Raw genomic sequence first — 16,006 nt, 5'->3', positions numbered from 1 at the left:
CATGACTACTCTGCCCTCGCGCAGCTGATACATGTCACCAGCAGTGTAGAGGAATTTAACTTTTGGGGCAGGGCAGGTTTGGGGGACATATCCAATGTAACATTGTTGATGACTATCTGTCAATATGAAGGTTGTTTAACACAGACGGTTTCCAAGTGACGTCAAATTCACAACTGTTTTCTCTCACTATGAACAACCCTGATATTGACAACTGTGCATCTATAATTAAATATATTCCTACTTTGAGAAGACATTTCTTGCACAGTATTTGCATCTCCAGCTCTTCTACATTTCTGAGAAGATCCTGTCACTTACCTGGGGTTGATATGGATACATCAATGGGTAGTGAGGTTGTGGGGGCATAGGTCTAAGTGGATACTTTGGGTTCCCTAAGGGAGAAAATACAGATGTTAGGTCACAACTGAGCTGACGTATGCTTTGCACCAATGGCATTCATAGTAAAGTAGAACTATCTTATAGTACCTGTATAGTGCTTGAAGGATTGGGAAGAGAGGTGGCTGGTAGGCACGGCCTAAAAAACACAGAAAACAGAAGATGAAAAAGGCCCCGTCCTAAAGCAGGAGTCTCACTCAATACAGGGGAGTTTTTAAGAAAATGAGTAACAGAAACAAGCTGCTTATCTGTAAATACTATATTGCTGTGTGCATTATTCAACCATCTAGTGGTTGGGTCTGGAAAACATGCTTGTTCAAATCAAATTATTCTTTTGAACATCAAGCCTGGAAATAGTCTATGTGCCCCTGATGAAGTTGGCCGTAATGCCATAATGCGCCCTCCTGGCAGTAATTTTCAGGCTTGTGTCTTTGCTTTGATGATTACAAGATGGGATGAAAAATGTTTCTGTTTATGAACTATCTGTTCCTCTTGTTAGGAGATGCAGGCATATGATTGCATAACAGCCTTCAGCTGGCAAAACCTTGTTACAAATAAGTGACTTGTTTCTTATGCAGTTTAATTTTTTTCCTAGATTCATACACTGTGCATCAACCTTGAAGCAGTAGACACTTTATGGGGCGGATTAGAAGTGCAAACATGAGCAAATTGGTTAACAGTTCTTGGCTCCTGTGTCCTCTTTCCTTGACAGCACACCCACGCAATAGTTGTTGCATCTTGATTTAGGTATTACACTTTCTGTCTCCCTAGTTTCCCTGATACCTGATGCTCAGCCAGTGTCTATCATGTCCTAGAATGTTTATGTATGCCTGGCAGATCAGTTGGAGAGAGTGGGCTGCGCAGCTCCTGGTGGGCATTTATATAGCATTGAGAAGACACCTGTAACCTGTAACTAAGACTTTATTCTTCAAATAAACTTCATCATAAAACCTACATTACCTGCCTACCAAGGGTCTATTCTTGAGTACAACAATGGCAACAAGTTGGAAACTAATCTATGTGTGCAAGTGGGGTTTAAAGAGGAAGATTAGGCCTACAAGAAACAAAAAGGAAGAGTGATTTAAATCTAATAAGAAAAGAGAACTGTCCTGAAAGCCCCACCAGTGTCATTGTGACCAGACAGCCTGCAGTCTTGGGCGTTTAACCTATTTAGGTTTAAAGTCTATGCTGATTTATGGTGCCTTGTGGGCCAACAATCTGAACTTATCATATACAGAATGTCATCACTTGGCCAAGACATGCTGGTTGGGAGTGAACCGGCAGTGCAGGTGAACAAGGAATGCAGCAGTTGTGATGTGATCAAACCAGCAGTGTGTGGAGTCAGCTATTTGAGGGCTGAAATTCAGTTTTATTGATGTGATTAGTGAGCAACATTTATAACAAACCCCAGAGAGGGGAGAGAGGAAAACCCTCCATATCCGTCCTCACAAATACTGACACTTACACACACAAAATAGGACAAGGAGGAAAAGCAGATACTTTGTAAGAATCGTCAAAGTTCTGTCTTAATGGGAAACAATGCTAGGTTTGTAAAAATGCTCTCACACACTAGTCGTGGCATGCTTCATCATTGGGCTTTTGCATCAACATCCCCGCAATAGCAAACATCAGGGATGGAGCAAAAAGAGGGGGTAGACAATACACAACATAAACCCTGGGATCTACTCAGCAGAACACATACACATTAAAACTATCTCATGGGTCCCCTCATCTAACTTTATTTATGGATCCCTTAGATTAAAAGGGTTAAAAACCTATATTGCGGTGGTGATATTGAGGGAATTATCACCCATTCACCCCTGTCATCTGCTGTTGTGTCATCATGTTTCGGCCAAACTCCACCTTTATAGGTCTGACAGCCTTTATCAGGACATTGGATCCCACTATCATCACCACATGCCTGTGTTAGTAGATTATTTGGCAATGAGAAATGCTAGACTCAATGGTCCCTTACCAGTACTTACATATAGAAGTACTGAGTTTCATAGCCGCTGTCACTTAAACTTGAGTCCCGGTGGGAGCTCCTCCCTATAGTCACACATTCCTCAAGAGACCCGTGCCTCCTTCCCCTGCCAGTTGCGGCTCTGTGAAGACCACATGTGTAAGGACTCGCTACTAAGGGTAAGATTACCTTTCATTCAATCTTATTCACCATATCAAACTGTATCTTGTTGTGGAAAGGGACAAAAGGTTTTGCACATTGAAGAAGCACTACATTTTAAAGAATTATGTAATCGGTTGCTTGTTGGTGTTAAGATTCAAAGACATACTGTTACTTGAGCGAGAGCTGTGTGGGAAACTTTGCACGCATGCTGTGAATTCCTCAGCTCTTTGTGCATGTGAACTGCGTGGGGGAGCCTAGCACTCAAGCTATGGATTCTTCAGCTTTTCATGTGGCAGTGAGTACCGGCAAGAGAAATGGCTATTGAGAGCAACGTGTGATAACGTACAGCACATTTACCAAATCAAACCCTAAGTGCTGGAGAAAATGATGCTTGGCGACGCATTTGCTGCCATTTTATATCTTTGGGAAGGACATAATAGGATTCTCTGGTGCACAAGTGTATTGGAAGTGGATTGTTCAGTACGAACAGTAATATTTTTGATTTTGGCCTCAAAGCATTGAAGCACAATATGTACTTCTGCAGTCTGTTGTTCTGATGGAAGAATCGTGCACCTATGATGGTAGAAAGGGTGATAAATATGTGAATAGTATATCATCACAGCTGGTGATTTGACAATAAGGAAGTTATTTTTAATTTTATTCCATTGAACTCGTTGCTGCACTAGGATTTTAAACATCTGACTGAATATTCCACTGTGCTCCTGTGGAACTACGACCTGTTTCCATGTAGTGGAGAGCTGAGTCTAAATTCGGGTAAAAGGCTGCTCCCCACTGAAGGGGATACTGTGTTATGTACTATGGTTATGTGTTTGTAATGCCATGCTGAGAATACTGCCTGAGTATATTTTTAATGCTTTTCTGGATTTGTTGCAAGCTGCGTTTTATTACAGTGAGGGTTGAAAGAGACCCTTTTTAAAATGTATGCAATGTTCTGAGGTTCAGGACGAGCGAGGGTTGAAAGACACCCTTAGCCTCCTGTTTGTGTGGGGTTTGAAATGTTTGAGTTAGGGTTAGGGTTGCAAGATGCCCATTTTGTTGTGTGCCCTGTGTTAGGGATGAGTGCGGACGGAAGAGATTCAAAACTCATTTCCTTATGTGTTTTTATTAATTGAAGTGTGTTTGTGATATCCCATATGAAAAGATTTTCTTTCTTTCGTTTCCTGAATTATTTTATTATTTTTTCTATCTTACATTTACTGATGTATATTTTCTATCATTTTTTAAGGGGGGAAATGTGTTGTACCTTGATTTAGGTATTTTGCATTCTCTATCCCTAGTTTCCCTGATATCTGATGCTCAGCCAGTGTGTGTCTGTAATGTCCAAAAATGTTTATGAGTGCCTGGGAGATCAGTTGAAGGCAGTGGGCTGAGCAGCAGGGTGCTGCTCCTGGTGGGAATTTATATATCATTGAGATGCCATATGTAACCTCTACCTAAGACTTAATTCTTTAAATAAACTTCATTCACTTCAAGGAAATGGATTTGATTGGTTTAGTGTAAATCTATTTGATACTTTTCAGGAAAATAGTGCTTAAAAAGTGTTCCGGCCTGGCCATAAACAGGCTTAGTATTAGCAATAACTGGATTGTTAATTCACGGATCAAGGAAGAAGTGGGAGAGGCGGAAAAGCGTAGGTAAATATACCTGACCAACTCATCCATAGTGTGTTGCCCTTGGATAGTGGGTTTTGGGACCTGGAGGTGAAGTTTGGGCATTTGGCCTTTGGCCTTTTATGCTCTGGAGAAAAGGTCAATCTGAAGGAACCCCCACTTCTGAAAGCATGCTAAGAGGACTTGTGGATGGAGTTCATATTCATGGACTTGTTGCTGCATTCTCCTGAGCATGACTGCAAAGTTGTCTGTTCCCAGAAGGTATTTCGCAAACAGGTCAATGCTGTGATGAAGAGCCAAGTTCCATATGTTCTGAGACAGGTGTGACAGTTATGAAGATCGTGTCCACCCCCGTTATTGTAAGTAATACATTGCTGTCATGTTGTGTATCATGACCAAAACAATCTTATGAGACAGGTGAGGAAGGAAAGCGTTCAGTGCTAGACTGTATGAGGCTCTAGGCAGTTGATGTGGAGATTGATACCTAGAGTCTCAAAGACCTTGTACTGTTAGGTCTTATAGGTGAGCACCCCAACCCATCTGTGATGCATCGGTGGTGAGAGTGATGTGGGGGACATGGTCTAGAAAATGCCAACCTTTTAACAGGCTGTTGGTGTTCCACCATTGCAAAGAAAGGTGAGTGTGGTGGTCTATAAACACTAGATCCACCAATTGACCCTGTGACTGAGACCACCAAAAAGCTAGGCACTGCTGCAGGGGACGCATATGTAACCTTGCATGGGGAACTATGGGAATGCTGGATGCCAACATTCCTGGCAGACGTGTAACTGACCTCACTGTGTGAGTCTGATTTGTTTGGAACTGGGGTAAGGCTGCCTGAAAATTCTGAATCAGAGAGGAATTGGGGTAGGCTAGCCCTAACTATGTGTTTAGGATTGCTCCCATGTAAGGTTGGATCTGTAGAGGTTGGAGGTGAGACTTGGGAATGTTGATAGTAAATCCCAGGCTGTGAAGGAGATCTATTGTCATCTGATTGTGTTGTTGCTGATGTGTACTGCTTTGATAAACCAATTGTCTAAGTAGGGGAATACGTGAACATTTCGTCTTCGCAGACGTGCTGCGAAGACGCTGGGCATTTTATGAACACTTGAGGTGTGGTAGTCACCCCGAGTGGAAGAACTGTGGACTGAAAGTTTTTGCCTGCTATCACAAATCGATAAGTATTTGCGGTGAGCAGGGTGTATTGGTATGTGGAAGTAAGCGTCATTTAGGTCTAATGTTGCCATAGTTGCCCTGTTGAAGAAGCGTAATGACATCCTGTAAGGTGACCAAATGGAAGTGTTCTGATAGGATGTACTTGTTTAAAGGCCTGAAATCTAAGATTGGTCTTAGAGACCCATCCTTTTTGGAGATTGGGAAGTATAGCGAGTATACCCCTGAACTCTGCTGTAAAATGATAGGTTCTCTGCTCCCTTTGATGAGAAGGGCTTGGATGTCCTCCTTGAGTAGTGTTTGTTGTTCCTATGATAACCTGGGATTGGGAGGTGGAATGCTGGGTTGTGTGGTAATGAGCTTCAGACAATAGCCATGTTGGATAATGGCTAACACCCATTTGTCTGTGGTGAAGGTATCCCAGACTGGGTGAAAATATTGTAGTCTGCCTCCAACAGGTACTGTATGGTCGGGGAGGATAGGGTATTCACTGTTTTGCAGTGGGTGTTGCTCTGCGAGAGGAGCCACTGTTACCCTTGCTATTATTTCCTCTGAAGAAGATTCTGCTGCAACCCTTGGTGTGAGAGTTCTGAGGCTGTTTCTGTTGGGAGGAGGGTGCCTCTGTGGCTGTGGACTTATGGGTACCCATGTAGCTTGGGCAAAGAAGGGAAACCTAGGAGTGGTAGTTTGTAACCCTCACATAGCTTTGTCTGTGACAGTGTCTTGCTTCATTTTTTTCTAAGGTAGAATCTACCTGCAGGCCAAAGAGATGTTCTTTATCGAACAGCATGTTAAGAACTGCTTGTTGGACCTCCTGCCTAAAGCCAGAATGTCTCAGCCAAGCCTGTTGCCTAAGAAGGATACTAGTATTTATTCCTCGAGCTGCAGTAGCCAAAGAGTCAAGGGTGCAGCGAATAGAATTGTTGGCTATTGCCTACCTCTAACAATTTGTTGGCCCCTCTTCTATGTTCTTATGGGAGGTACTGTAGGAGTTCCTCCTTCTCATCCCAATGGGCTCCATCATAACAGGCCAAAGGGCCTGAAAATTGGCAATACGTCAATGGCTGGCAGCTTGTGCTGCAACCCTGTTCCAAGCAGCATCTATCTGCTTTCCTTTTCTGGTGCAGGGGTTGTATACCCGGTTTCATGACTATTAGCCCTCTTGCGTGTGGTGGTTGTTACTATGATATCTGGTGGCACTTGACTCCAAATAAATAAGGGGTCTAACTGCGCTGCCTTATATTTTTTGTCTACCCTAGAAGTGATGAACCTGGCTCTAACAGGGTCCTTGAAGGTATTGTCTGCATGTCTAATCATGCCTAGAAAGACTGCCAGGTACTGTGTTTAGAGGATAAGGAGCCAAACAGAAAATCTTGTTGGAGGGATTGTTTGTGTAATTCGACATTATGGAAATCAGCCGCTCTCGCAATGACCTCATGGTAGGAGGTTGCATCTTCAGGAGATGACCAACAAGCTGGGTACAGGTCAGGATCGTTTGGTGTGGTAGGATCCGTATCATACGGGACAAGATCTCCTAATGGCCCCCCTAGCCCACCAGTGTCTGACTTTGGTGACTACTGAGGTGAGGCATTCAGTGGATCATGTGTTGGTGATAATGGATGAAGAAAATGAGGGGTGGATGGAGGTGGTGGTGCTGGAGGTGGTGTAGGAAGAGGATGATAGACAGAGCTGGTAGCCCTGTCCTTTGCTTTCTTCCTGGGAGCAAGGGGTAGATCCAGTGCCTCCTGTAAAAGTCAGTTTCCTCTTTGAAGGTGGAGGAGAGGAAGGGGTAGCAATAATTCAACCAGTCCCCACTTGGATCGAATCCAGAACATCATTGGCATGTGGAAGCCGATGATGTTCTGGAGTCTTTCGACTCCAAAGGTTTTGGTAACAACCGTTTCGGCTTCGAAGGCTGAGGCTTCGTCGGCACAGAGGAAGATGGACTCGGCTGAAGGTTTGGCCTTGGTAGCAAACTTCGGTGGCAGGGCACCCGGAGCAGTTTTTTGGATCCGATCATGGCCAGACGGTATTGGTGGTCCTGTGACCTCTAATCGGGGGAGTGGTGAAGCTGCAGATTTCTTTAGTTGGCTTGGGTGGAGATGCAAGGGGCAGGGGGTCACAGTACACACATGCTGGGCCGATGGGACTTCCTACATCTCCATGTCTACCTCAACATTGGAGCTATCGAGAACGCCTCTTCTTCCTAAACGCTGACTCTTCTTGGGCCTACTCTTTGCCGAAGAGGTTGGGAGTGTTGTGTGTGGCTTTCTGTGTCATTTTGAGCTGACGAGCCCTGCGGCCCAGAAGGTTCTTCTTTGAGCGAAATGATTTACAGGTGGTCAAGTGAAAGGAACAAATTGCACATAAAGTGTAGGTCAGTGTGTGGATAGACAGTAAAGAACTGAAGAATCGAACCGAACGGAATTGAAACACAGAGCAAAGGCATACACACACCCGAACCTGACAGCAGAGAGAAAATCTAACAATGGAGTCAATGGCCATGTGCAATACCATGGAGAGGAGTAGTCACTAGACCTCGTGACTCAAAAGAAGTCTTTGAAGAAAAACAACTTGCACAACTCCGGACCTAACACTAGATGGAGGAGTATGCAAAGCATCTGTCTACAGCCACACATGCCAACGAACCTACAATATTGCTGAATAATAACCTTCCAACATTAACAACTACAAATAATGAACAAACTGCAACTTAAACATTTGTTGAAACACGCAATTAAGACCCATTATTTTTATTGAATATAGATAAGTATTTATCTTATAAGGACAACCGTTATATACAACTTCAACATAAACAAAGCTGTACTTGAATTGTAATACTAGTACACAATAAAACAACCCTCTCACAATCTATATACTTTTTTCTCTCCCTTTTCTACTATAGTAAGGAAAACAGATACCACTGTCTTATCTTTAACCCACATAATGAAACCACTGAGCAAATCTGAACCGCATGGGCTCTACGCTGCTAGCGTTAAGAGAAAAATCCCTGACAACTATTAGAGATGCTACTATCTTATCTTTTTTTAACAGCTCCTTCACAAAAACTGTTTGCCATGTTACCTTGTTAACATGTTCATGACTAAAGAAAGATTTTATTAATAACATGGGATCAACTGTTTTTATATTTTTTGATGTTTTTATGCGGCTGTTTTATTATACATGGTTGTATGAAACTTATACAATAAAGAGTTTACTTACAGTTTGTGTAGGATAATAAATAATTAAGTAAAGCAGGACAAAGAAAGCTGTTCCATTATAAAATGCTAAGAGATAGTAACAAGCATTGGTAAATTCATTAGGATTCGCCTATGTGATTAATAATATTTTGTTTTACGTTTTAGCTTGATGAGCATTGGAGGGATTGAGGGTGAACGCAATCAATAGTGGGAGGAAGGGGGCTGGAAGGAGCAAGAAAATTGTAGCATGGTGGTTCAAAACGACATGAAGGAGTGGGGGAGGGAGGCTGTGGACAACAAAACTCCGTAAAAGAGGCAAAATCATAAACAAGGTTTGAAGTGTTACAAGCCATAAATAAATGTCGGGCAGAAAATATGCGAAGCGTCAGGCAACTAAAGTACTCTATAATCACATCTTGCAATGTGTGCCGTAGGTAAACAGCGGTGATATCAACAGTTCAAAGATGGCTAGTTATGCGCACAAAAGTGAAGGGGAATAGAGTACAAAGATCTGGGCAAGTAACACACCACAACTAGCTGCAGCGCAGTAAATACGTGAAAAAGCACATAAATAGCAGACCCTGTTATAGCATGATACATATATACCACAAAGCACACCAAACGTACTGGCATGATAACCAACAAGTGGACTTTTCTGGGGGTTTGTAAACTCCGAACTCCTATTTTTTAAGAAAGTTACCGTTCACAGGAAAAGTCATGTGATCAGAGTCAGAATTACTAGAACGTATTGACGAGCTCCACTGAAACAACAAGATGGCAGCCATTAGTCAGGTCTGGGGAAAATAAACAAGCTACTTCAATGGATAAGACTATACTTGTTAGAGGGACCATCCTAGGAGACTACCGGTAAAAGTCTGAGCTCTGCAAAAAGATAAACAAGAGAGCTTGTGAGTGAGACACAACGTGCAAAGTTTGGAATAGAACGGGGTGTTTTGAAACTTTTAGTTAGCATTGAGTGGGGCGTGAGCACAGCAGGATAATCAGCGTCTGCTGACTAATGATCTCCTTATTGTCTTTTATGTGTGAGGAGAGCCCCTGGAACAAATGCCATGCATTGCTGAGGTAACAGTTGTCAAGCACGTTTAACATGCAGCTAGGTGGAGGAGGGTCTTAAAGGAGACTCACTTACTGGACCTGAGGTACATGCGGGTTAACCCCCATTCCCAGTCACAATGGAATCACCCTTATCTCCGGCGTGCAGTGAACTCCAACTCAGTCCAGAAAGACAATGACAATTACATTTGGAAAGTATATGTCGATATTGACTCAACCACCCAGGGAAATCTGAGAAATGGTGTGTGCAGCCCTGATGAAGATGGATACAAGACACCACAAACATCCTCAGCGAAATATGCAGCCAATGCGCTTTCTGGAGCTGCCCCATGGAACGTTATTTGGCGCGCAGCACAGTGAAGTGAGTGTTTACATTGTTTTATGCACAAACGTGTTTTAGCCCGCAGAGAACTGTGGGTGACCTTGCGCTTACCTTCTGCAGATCATGGCCCCTCGGTGCCCATAAGTGGACTCCATCCAAGGAGCGGGAGATTGAACTGCTCCCAGAAGACGTGCACATATATGTCCCTTACACTTTTCTCATTAGAATCAGTGACAGAGCAATGAGACAGTGTGAATGTCAGTCCCCACTTAAAATGCGAGTGAAGAGAACCATGCGGAAGGGAAGGATGATAAGAGAAGGTTGGAAGTAAGTGGGCTGTGACTCTTCCAGGGGTTAATTTAACTATTAATACAAAAAGTGAGATGAGTGGAGGACAAATAAAGCAAGTGCTGTGCACGAAAATCCTAAACCACAAAAGCGGATGAAAACGGTACTTGGACCTAGGGACCCTGATAGGAGCAAAAACATAAGGAACAAGCACTGGTAAATGCAGGAAATAGAATGCTATAGCCAACAGAAAGAGAGGAAAAGTAAGTGGCTAGAAAAGGAACTAATGAAAAGCAAGGACGGGATGTGATCTCATTTTAAGATTTATATTGAACATAATAGATCTCGCAAGCGCTGTGCAGGCGAAACCAAAAGAATTTTTTTTTTTGATGAAAGATGGCAACATTAACTTACCAAGAACTGTATTTAAATTCCAGACTAGATGTGGTGTCTGCCTTGGTGGATACCTTTACACCCACTCTGGTGCCCTTTAACTATACAGATATAGCTGCCTGCCACATGCAGTGGCAGAGAAATATAGGTTAATCAATGCACTGTAAAAGATATTGTACAAATTCCTTTACTGTTGGTGAGTGAAACACAATCGACTTTGTTTTAGACACTAAACACTTAAACTTTGTTAGCAACATTCCATCTCTGTAGGCTTTCATGTCTCCCTCAGTACTTATATGAATGATTGTGATAGGAGAAAGTGACCAAACTTTAGGACCTCAACAGCCAAGTTGAGTCTCGGAGCAATTCAGATTTAAACCCAAACGTATGCATCCAGGCATGTGTTGCATGATGGAACCAGTACTTTACTGGTGGACTGCCTTTTCTGCAGAATCTAAAGCTAGGGTCTCCAACCTTTTCTATAATAAGAGCTACTTGTGCTCACTGGAAATCATCCTGACCTACTAATATCATTAGTACTGTAATAGTTATCACATCAGACAAAATTATATTAGTAGCCAAAGTATGCAAGATAACCAGCAGTAATTACTTCAGTGCATCAGGTAGAGTTGTCAGCACTAATGTAATGTGTTGAAATGTTCTTAGTAATAAGTCTCCCCAATACTGCATACTTTTAAAATATGCTTAAACATCTTTTGGAAATGAAACCATTTTCCTCCAAAGATGAGCTTTTGAGGTCTGAAATGACACACATTTGTCACACACTTTTCAATTTTGATATGCATATATAGCAAAGCTACCTGCACATAGCTGGAGAGCTACCAGTAGCTCACAAGCTACTCATTGGAAAAGCCTGATCAAAGCTTATTTTAAACATGTATCTAAGAAAATATTCCTCTATTGGACTAAAGCTAACATTTTCCTATATTCTTCGAGAAGGTATTGAATTAATTCTCCCACTCCTATAAGAAAGATGGCAGTCACAGTAGATACTGCTATCGTAGATTTGTTTGTGTGTTTTGATGTGTTTAACCTTCTAGATAAGGCTAGAGACTTTAAAAGCTGAAAAGTCCTTATGATGTATCTGTTTGGAGACAGATATTTGCTTTGCTTCTTCTAACTCAATCTTTGTGCTTACAGAGCTCCCCCCCTGTGAACTGAATATCACAGCCATGGCATGAAGAACCCTTATTTTTCAATGTTTTCAGACTGGAATCTGCAAAGGTCTCACACTGCATTCTTGTAACTTGGTCTAAGGCATGTTACATACCAGATGTTTGTTCTTACGATACAGACATCTAAACCACATGTGTAAGGAAATGCCTTCCTTGGCATGGTTACTGAAAAGACACTCCACTGTCGTTGCTCATTTTCCAATATATGCTTTTATTTCCAAGTACAAGTAATACATCCAACCCTGGCAGGCTCCTATACCAACTGCCTCCCAACCGCCCCCAACATTCTGCTTCCTTCATCACATCACTAAGCAACAGCTAGCTGCCACATTCTACTACATTCTACTACAATACAACACATCTCCCCCTTTACCCATAAACAAAATAACATATAGCCTAAATGAACTACAATACAATGCATAATGCAAAATACACTATACTATTTATCATACTAACAACTTACAAATAATAACCTAAACTTGCTGAAATATATCTGTCTATCATCCTTTAATTGAAACCCCTTTATCTTCATTTATTATAAGACTACTCATGTTACATAGTCATTCAAACGTATTGGTCTTTTCACCAATCTTCTTTTCCTACCTTCCTCTACATTCACCTCTCCATACGTAGCACCATTCCTCATCACACACCACTTCTGCAATTCTGCTTCATTACACTTCGTTATCTTACTTGCATTCCATCTTCTTCCGTCCTCCAACACCACACTATAATTATTCACCTTCACCACACGCTTAGGTGTCGACCATTTGGATAAACCCTTTTTCGTTTTGTCCCACACCCTCATCCTCACCCAATCCCCAACCTCCAACTTTCCTCTCTTCCAACCTTCCTTGTTCCTCTCATCATATGCTTCCTGCTTTTCCCTCACTCGCCTCAACATTCCCTCTTTGTCCACAATTCCTCTTCCCGCTTTGCCCATCCATCCAGGCACAGCTTTGGTACACGGCTTCCTACCCTTCAACAACATAAATGGGGTCTTCAATGTGAGGGAATGCGGGGTAGTGCGATAATTCCACAAAAGATTCTTTATTTCCTTCCTCCAGTTCAAACCATTTTGCACAGACAGTTGTATATTCTCGCTCAGCACCCTATTGAATCTTTCAACTAATCCATTCTCCCTGGGATGTGCTACAGCTGTTCTAATGTGTCTTACCCCACACTTTTCTACATAATCACCAAAATCACTAGATGTGAACTGTGGACCATTATCCGTCACAACCACCTCTGGATAACCTTCTCTTCTCCACACCTCTTCGCAAAACTCTATTATCACACTTGACTTTACATCCTTCACCACACTTACCTCAGGCCACTTGGAATGATAATCTACCATTACTACAACAAAAACCTTGCCTTCCGTGTCTAACAAAAAAGGGCCACATATGTCCATCCCCACCTTCTGCCACGGCTTGTCCGGGAATGGAAATGGAACCACAGGTGTCTTTTCTCCCACATGGGATTTATCACTGCATGCACATTCCACACAGTTCCTGACAAATCTCTCTACATCTCGGTCCATCCCCGGCCACCAAAAATCTTCTCTCACCTTTCTCTTCATTCCTGACATTCCACCGTGACCCTCATGCAAAATTTCCAGTAATCTTCCTCTCAATTTGTGCGGAACAATCAATCTGTCACCACGCCTCAACAAACCATCAAGATTAGACAATTCTGACCATACACACTTGAAGTTCGCTATCTGATTATTATGACCTTCCAACTCGGACCAATGCATTCCCAAATTTTCTTTCAACGCTTGCAACTCCATATCCTCATCAATTGATTTCCGCCATAGTTCCTCATTAATCGCACCCACCCTTACATCTTGGATGCTTGCAATCAACCATTCTTCTTCTTTTTCTTCCACATGACACTCAATTGGCAATCTGGATAAGCAATCTGCGTTCACGTTCTTCAGCCCCGGCACATAACACATCGTAAAATCATACTCCTGCAGACTGTATACCCATTTCGCAATTCTGGAAGACGCTCGACACGCACCTTTCGTTGTAAATACGTCGATCAACGGTTTATGGTCCGTTCTCAGTTCAAATTTCCTTCCCCATACATAGTTTCTAAAGTACCTAACACCCCACCAACAAGCAAGGGCTTCTTTCTCAATAGCAGAGTATGTCGCTTCGGCTCCCTTCAGTGTTCTTGAAGCAAAAGCAACTACACGTTCCTTTCCTTTGTGTAATTGTATGAACACTGCTCCCAGACCGTGCATACTCGCATCAGTAGATACAATAGTATGATCACTTGCTACAAAAGGTTTCAGTTCTACTGCATTGATGATACACAGCTTTAAAGCAGAATACGCTTGTTGAAATTCCCTAACCATTCAAATTTAACATTTTTTTTTCATCATATGATGCAATGGTTGAGCAACATCTGTAAAGTTTTTCACAAATTTTGCATAATATTCCGCTAAACCTAGAAAAGATCTTAGCTGGTCTTTGTTTGATGGATTTGGTGCTTTCTCGATTGCTTCCAGTAAGTTCGTTTTTGGTTTTATGCCATTCCCCGATACTGTATGACCTAAATACTCAACACTTCTACATTCAAATTTACACTTCTTCATTTCTACTGTTAAACCTGCCTCCTCTAACACGGAACATACCTTCCTCATTACCACATTATGTTCCTCCACATTTTCTGCCCACACTAACACATCATCTTGGAAGAATTTTACATTACCAATATCTCCCAATAAATTTAGCATGATTCTCTGGAACACCGCTGAAGCCGATGCCAATCCAAATGGCATGCGTATAAATCTGAACGCCCCTTCCGGAGTTATGAAAGATGTTAGATGTCTTGAATCTGGATGTAACATGATCTGGTGGTAAGCATTCGATAGATCAAGAGTAGAAAAAATCTCGCCACCCTGGATACTAGCCAGCAATTCGTTAATGTTGGGTATCGGGTGCCTGTCTATCCAAATGTTTTCATTAAGATCTCTTAAGTCCACACACATACGAATTTTGCCATTCGGTTTCCGTGCCAAAACCACTGGACTCAGCCATTCTGAAGACTCAACTTCTTCTATTACTCTCATTTCCAGCAATCTTTTCAATTCACTCCTCAACGCTTCCTTTAACACTACAGGAACAGCTCTTACTTTATGCACCTTGGGTACAGCTCCTTCCCTCAGTACAATCTTATGTTGGAATCTTCGCAAACATCCCAATTTCTCACCAAACAACATAGGGAATTCCATCTTCCACTTGTTTGACTTCTCATCTACACTCTCCACTGTTAACACTTGCTCTTCCGCATTCGGATTTAGTATAATACCCAAAAATTTCTGTTCACCCCAACCCAATAAACACTTTCCACTTTCCACCACATAAATATCACATGAGATTTTTTTCCGTTTAAATTCTATTTCTCCTCGGAAGTAACCCATTACAGGTATTCTGTTTCCTCCATAACCCATCAAATTCACTTTAGCTTCACACAATTTCACCTCACCAATTCTCACCCAAGTCGTCTTATCAATTAACGTATGCGGGGAACATGAATCCGCCCACATACTTACAGGTATTCCATTCACTTCCACCACACACTTGGGTGGTTTGTAATCATCGCTCCCTAGCATCAACACATCACCATCTTCGGCTGTACCATCCAAGGTTACACCTTGCAGCATCAGCACTTCCACCTGTTCATCTGTAACGCCTCCCTCCAACGAAATTCCCTCACACAACAAATTCACAGTCTTCTTGTCCCCTTCTTTCTTTTGATTACATACTTTGGAAAAGTGTCCAATTTTGTTACATCTGAAACATTTGCTGTTCTTAGCTGGACAATTCGTCGCAAACGCTAAATGTTTTATGCTACCACACCTATAACATTTTTTTTTCCAGCTTTTGTACTATTGCTCTCACACTTAATTTTGTCTACTTCTTGGACAGTTATGCTAGTTTCATCCACACTTCTTTTCTCCAATTCCCTGATGTATTTAGACGTTGCTTCTATACGTCTTGCTGCAGACAATGCCTCATCTAATGATGGATCCCTTAGAGATAATAACTTTTCTTGAATTTTCCTATCCTTAGTACGGCTTATTAACTGATCACGTATTATCTCTTCGTGCAAATCCTTAAATCTACACGTGTTGGCCAGTGATCGTAGTGCACATACATACTGATCAATCGTTTCATTAGGCGATTGAGTTCTTGAAA

General features: G+C 42.1%; 1 protein-coding gene across 5 annotated transcripts in view; it reads right to left on the bottom strand.

Moving 5' to 3' along the window:
• RIPK3 (receptor interacting serine/threonine kinase 3) overlaps positions 1 to 16,006 on the bottom strand; it is a 382,452-nt gene that overhangs the window by 10,436 nt on the left and 356,010 nt on the right. For all 5 annotated transcript variants that reach the window (XM_069238291.1, XM_069238287.1, XM_069238289.1 and 2 more), the window contains 2 exons: positions 484 to 532; positions 316 to 389 (listed from right to left, as the gene is read on the bottom strand). In XM_069238291.1, the coding sequence (XP_069094392.1) occupies positions 316 to 389; positions 484 to 532 (123 nt within the window). The remainder of the gene's footprint in view (positions 1 to 315; positions 390 to 483; positions 533 to 16,006) is intronic.

The sequence above is a fragment of the Pleurodeles waltl genome, chromosome 6, assembly GCF_031143425.1.
Source record: "Pleurodeles waltl isolate 20211129_DDA chromosome 6, aPleWal1.hap1.20221129, whole genome shotgun sequence".
In the NCBI taxonomy this organism is placed as follows: domain Eukaryota; kingdom Metazoa; phylum Chordata; class Amphibia; order Caudata; family Salamandridae; genus Pleurodeles; species Pleurodeles waltl.
Note: the sequence above shows the minus strand (reverse complement) of the source record. Positions and strands in the feature narration are given on the sequence as shown.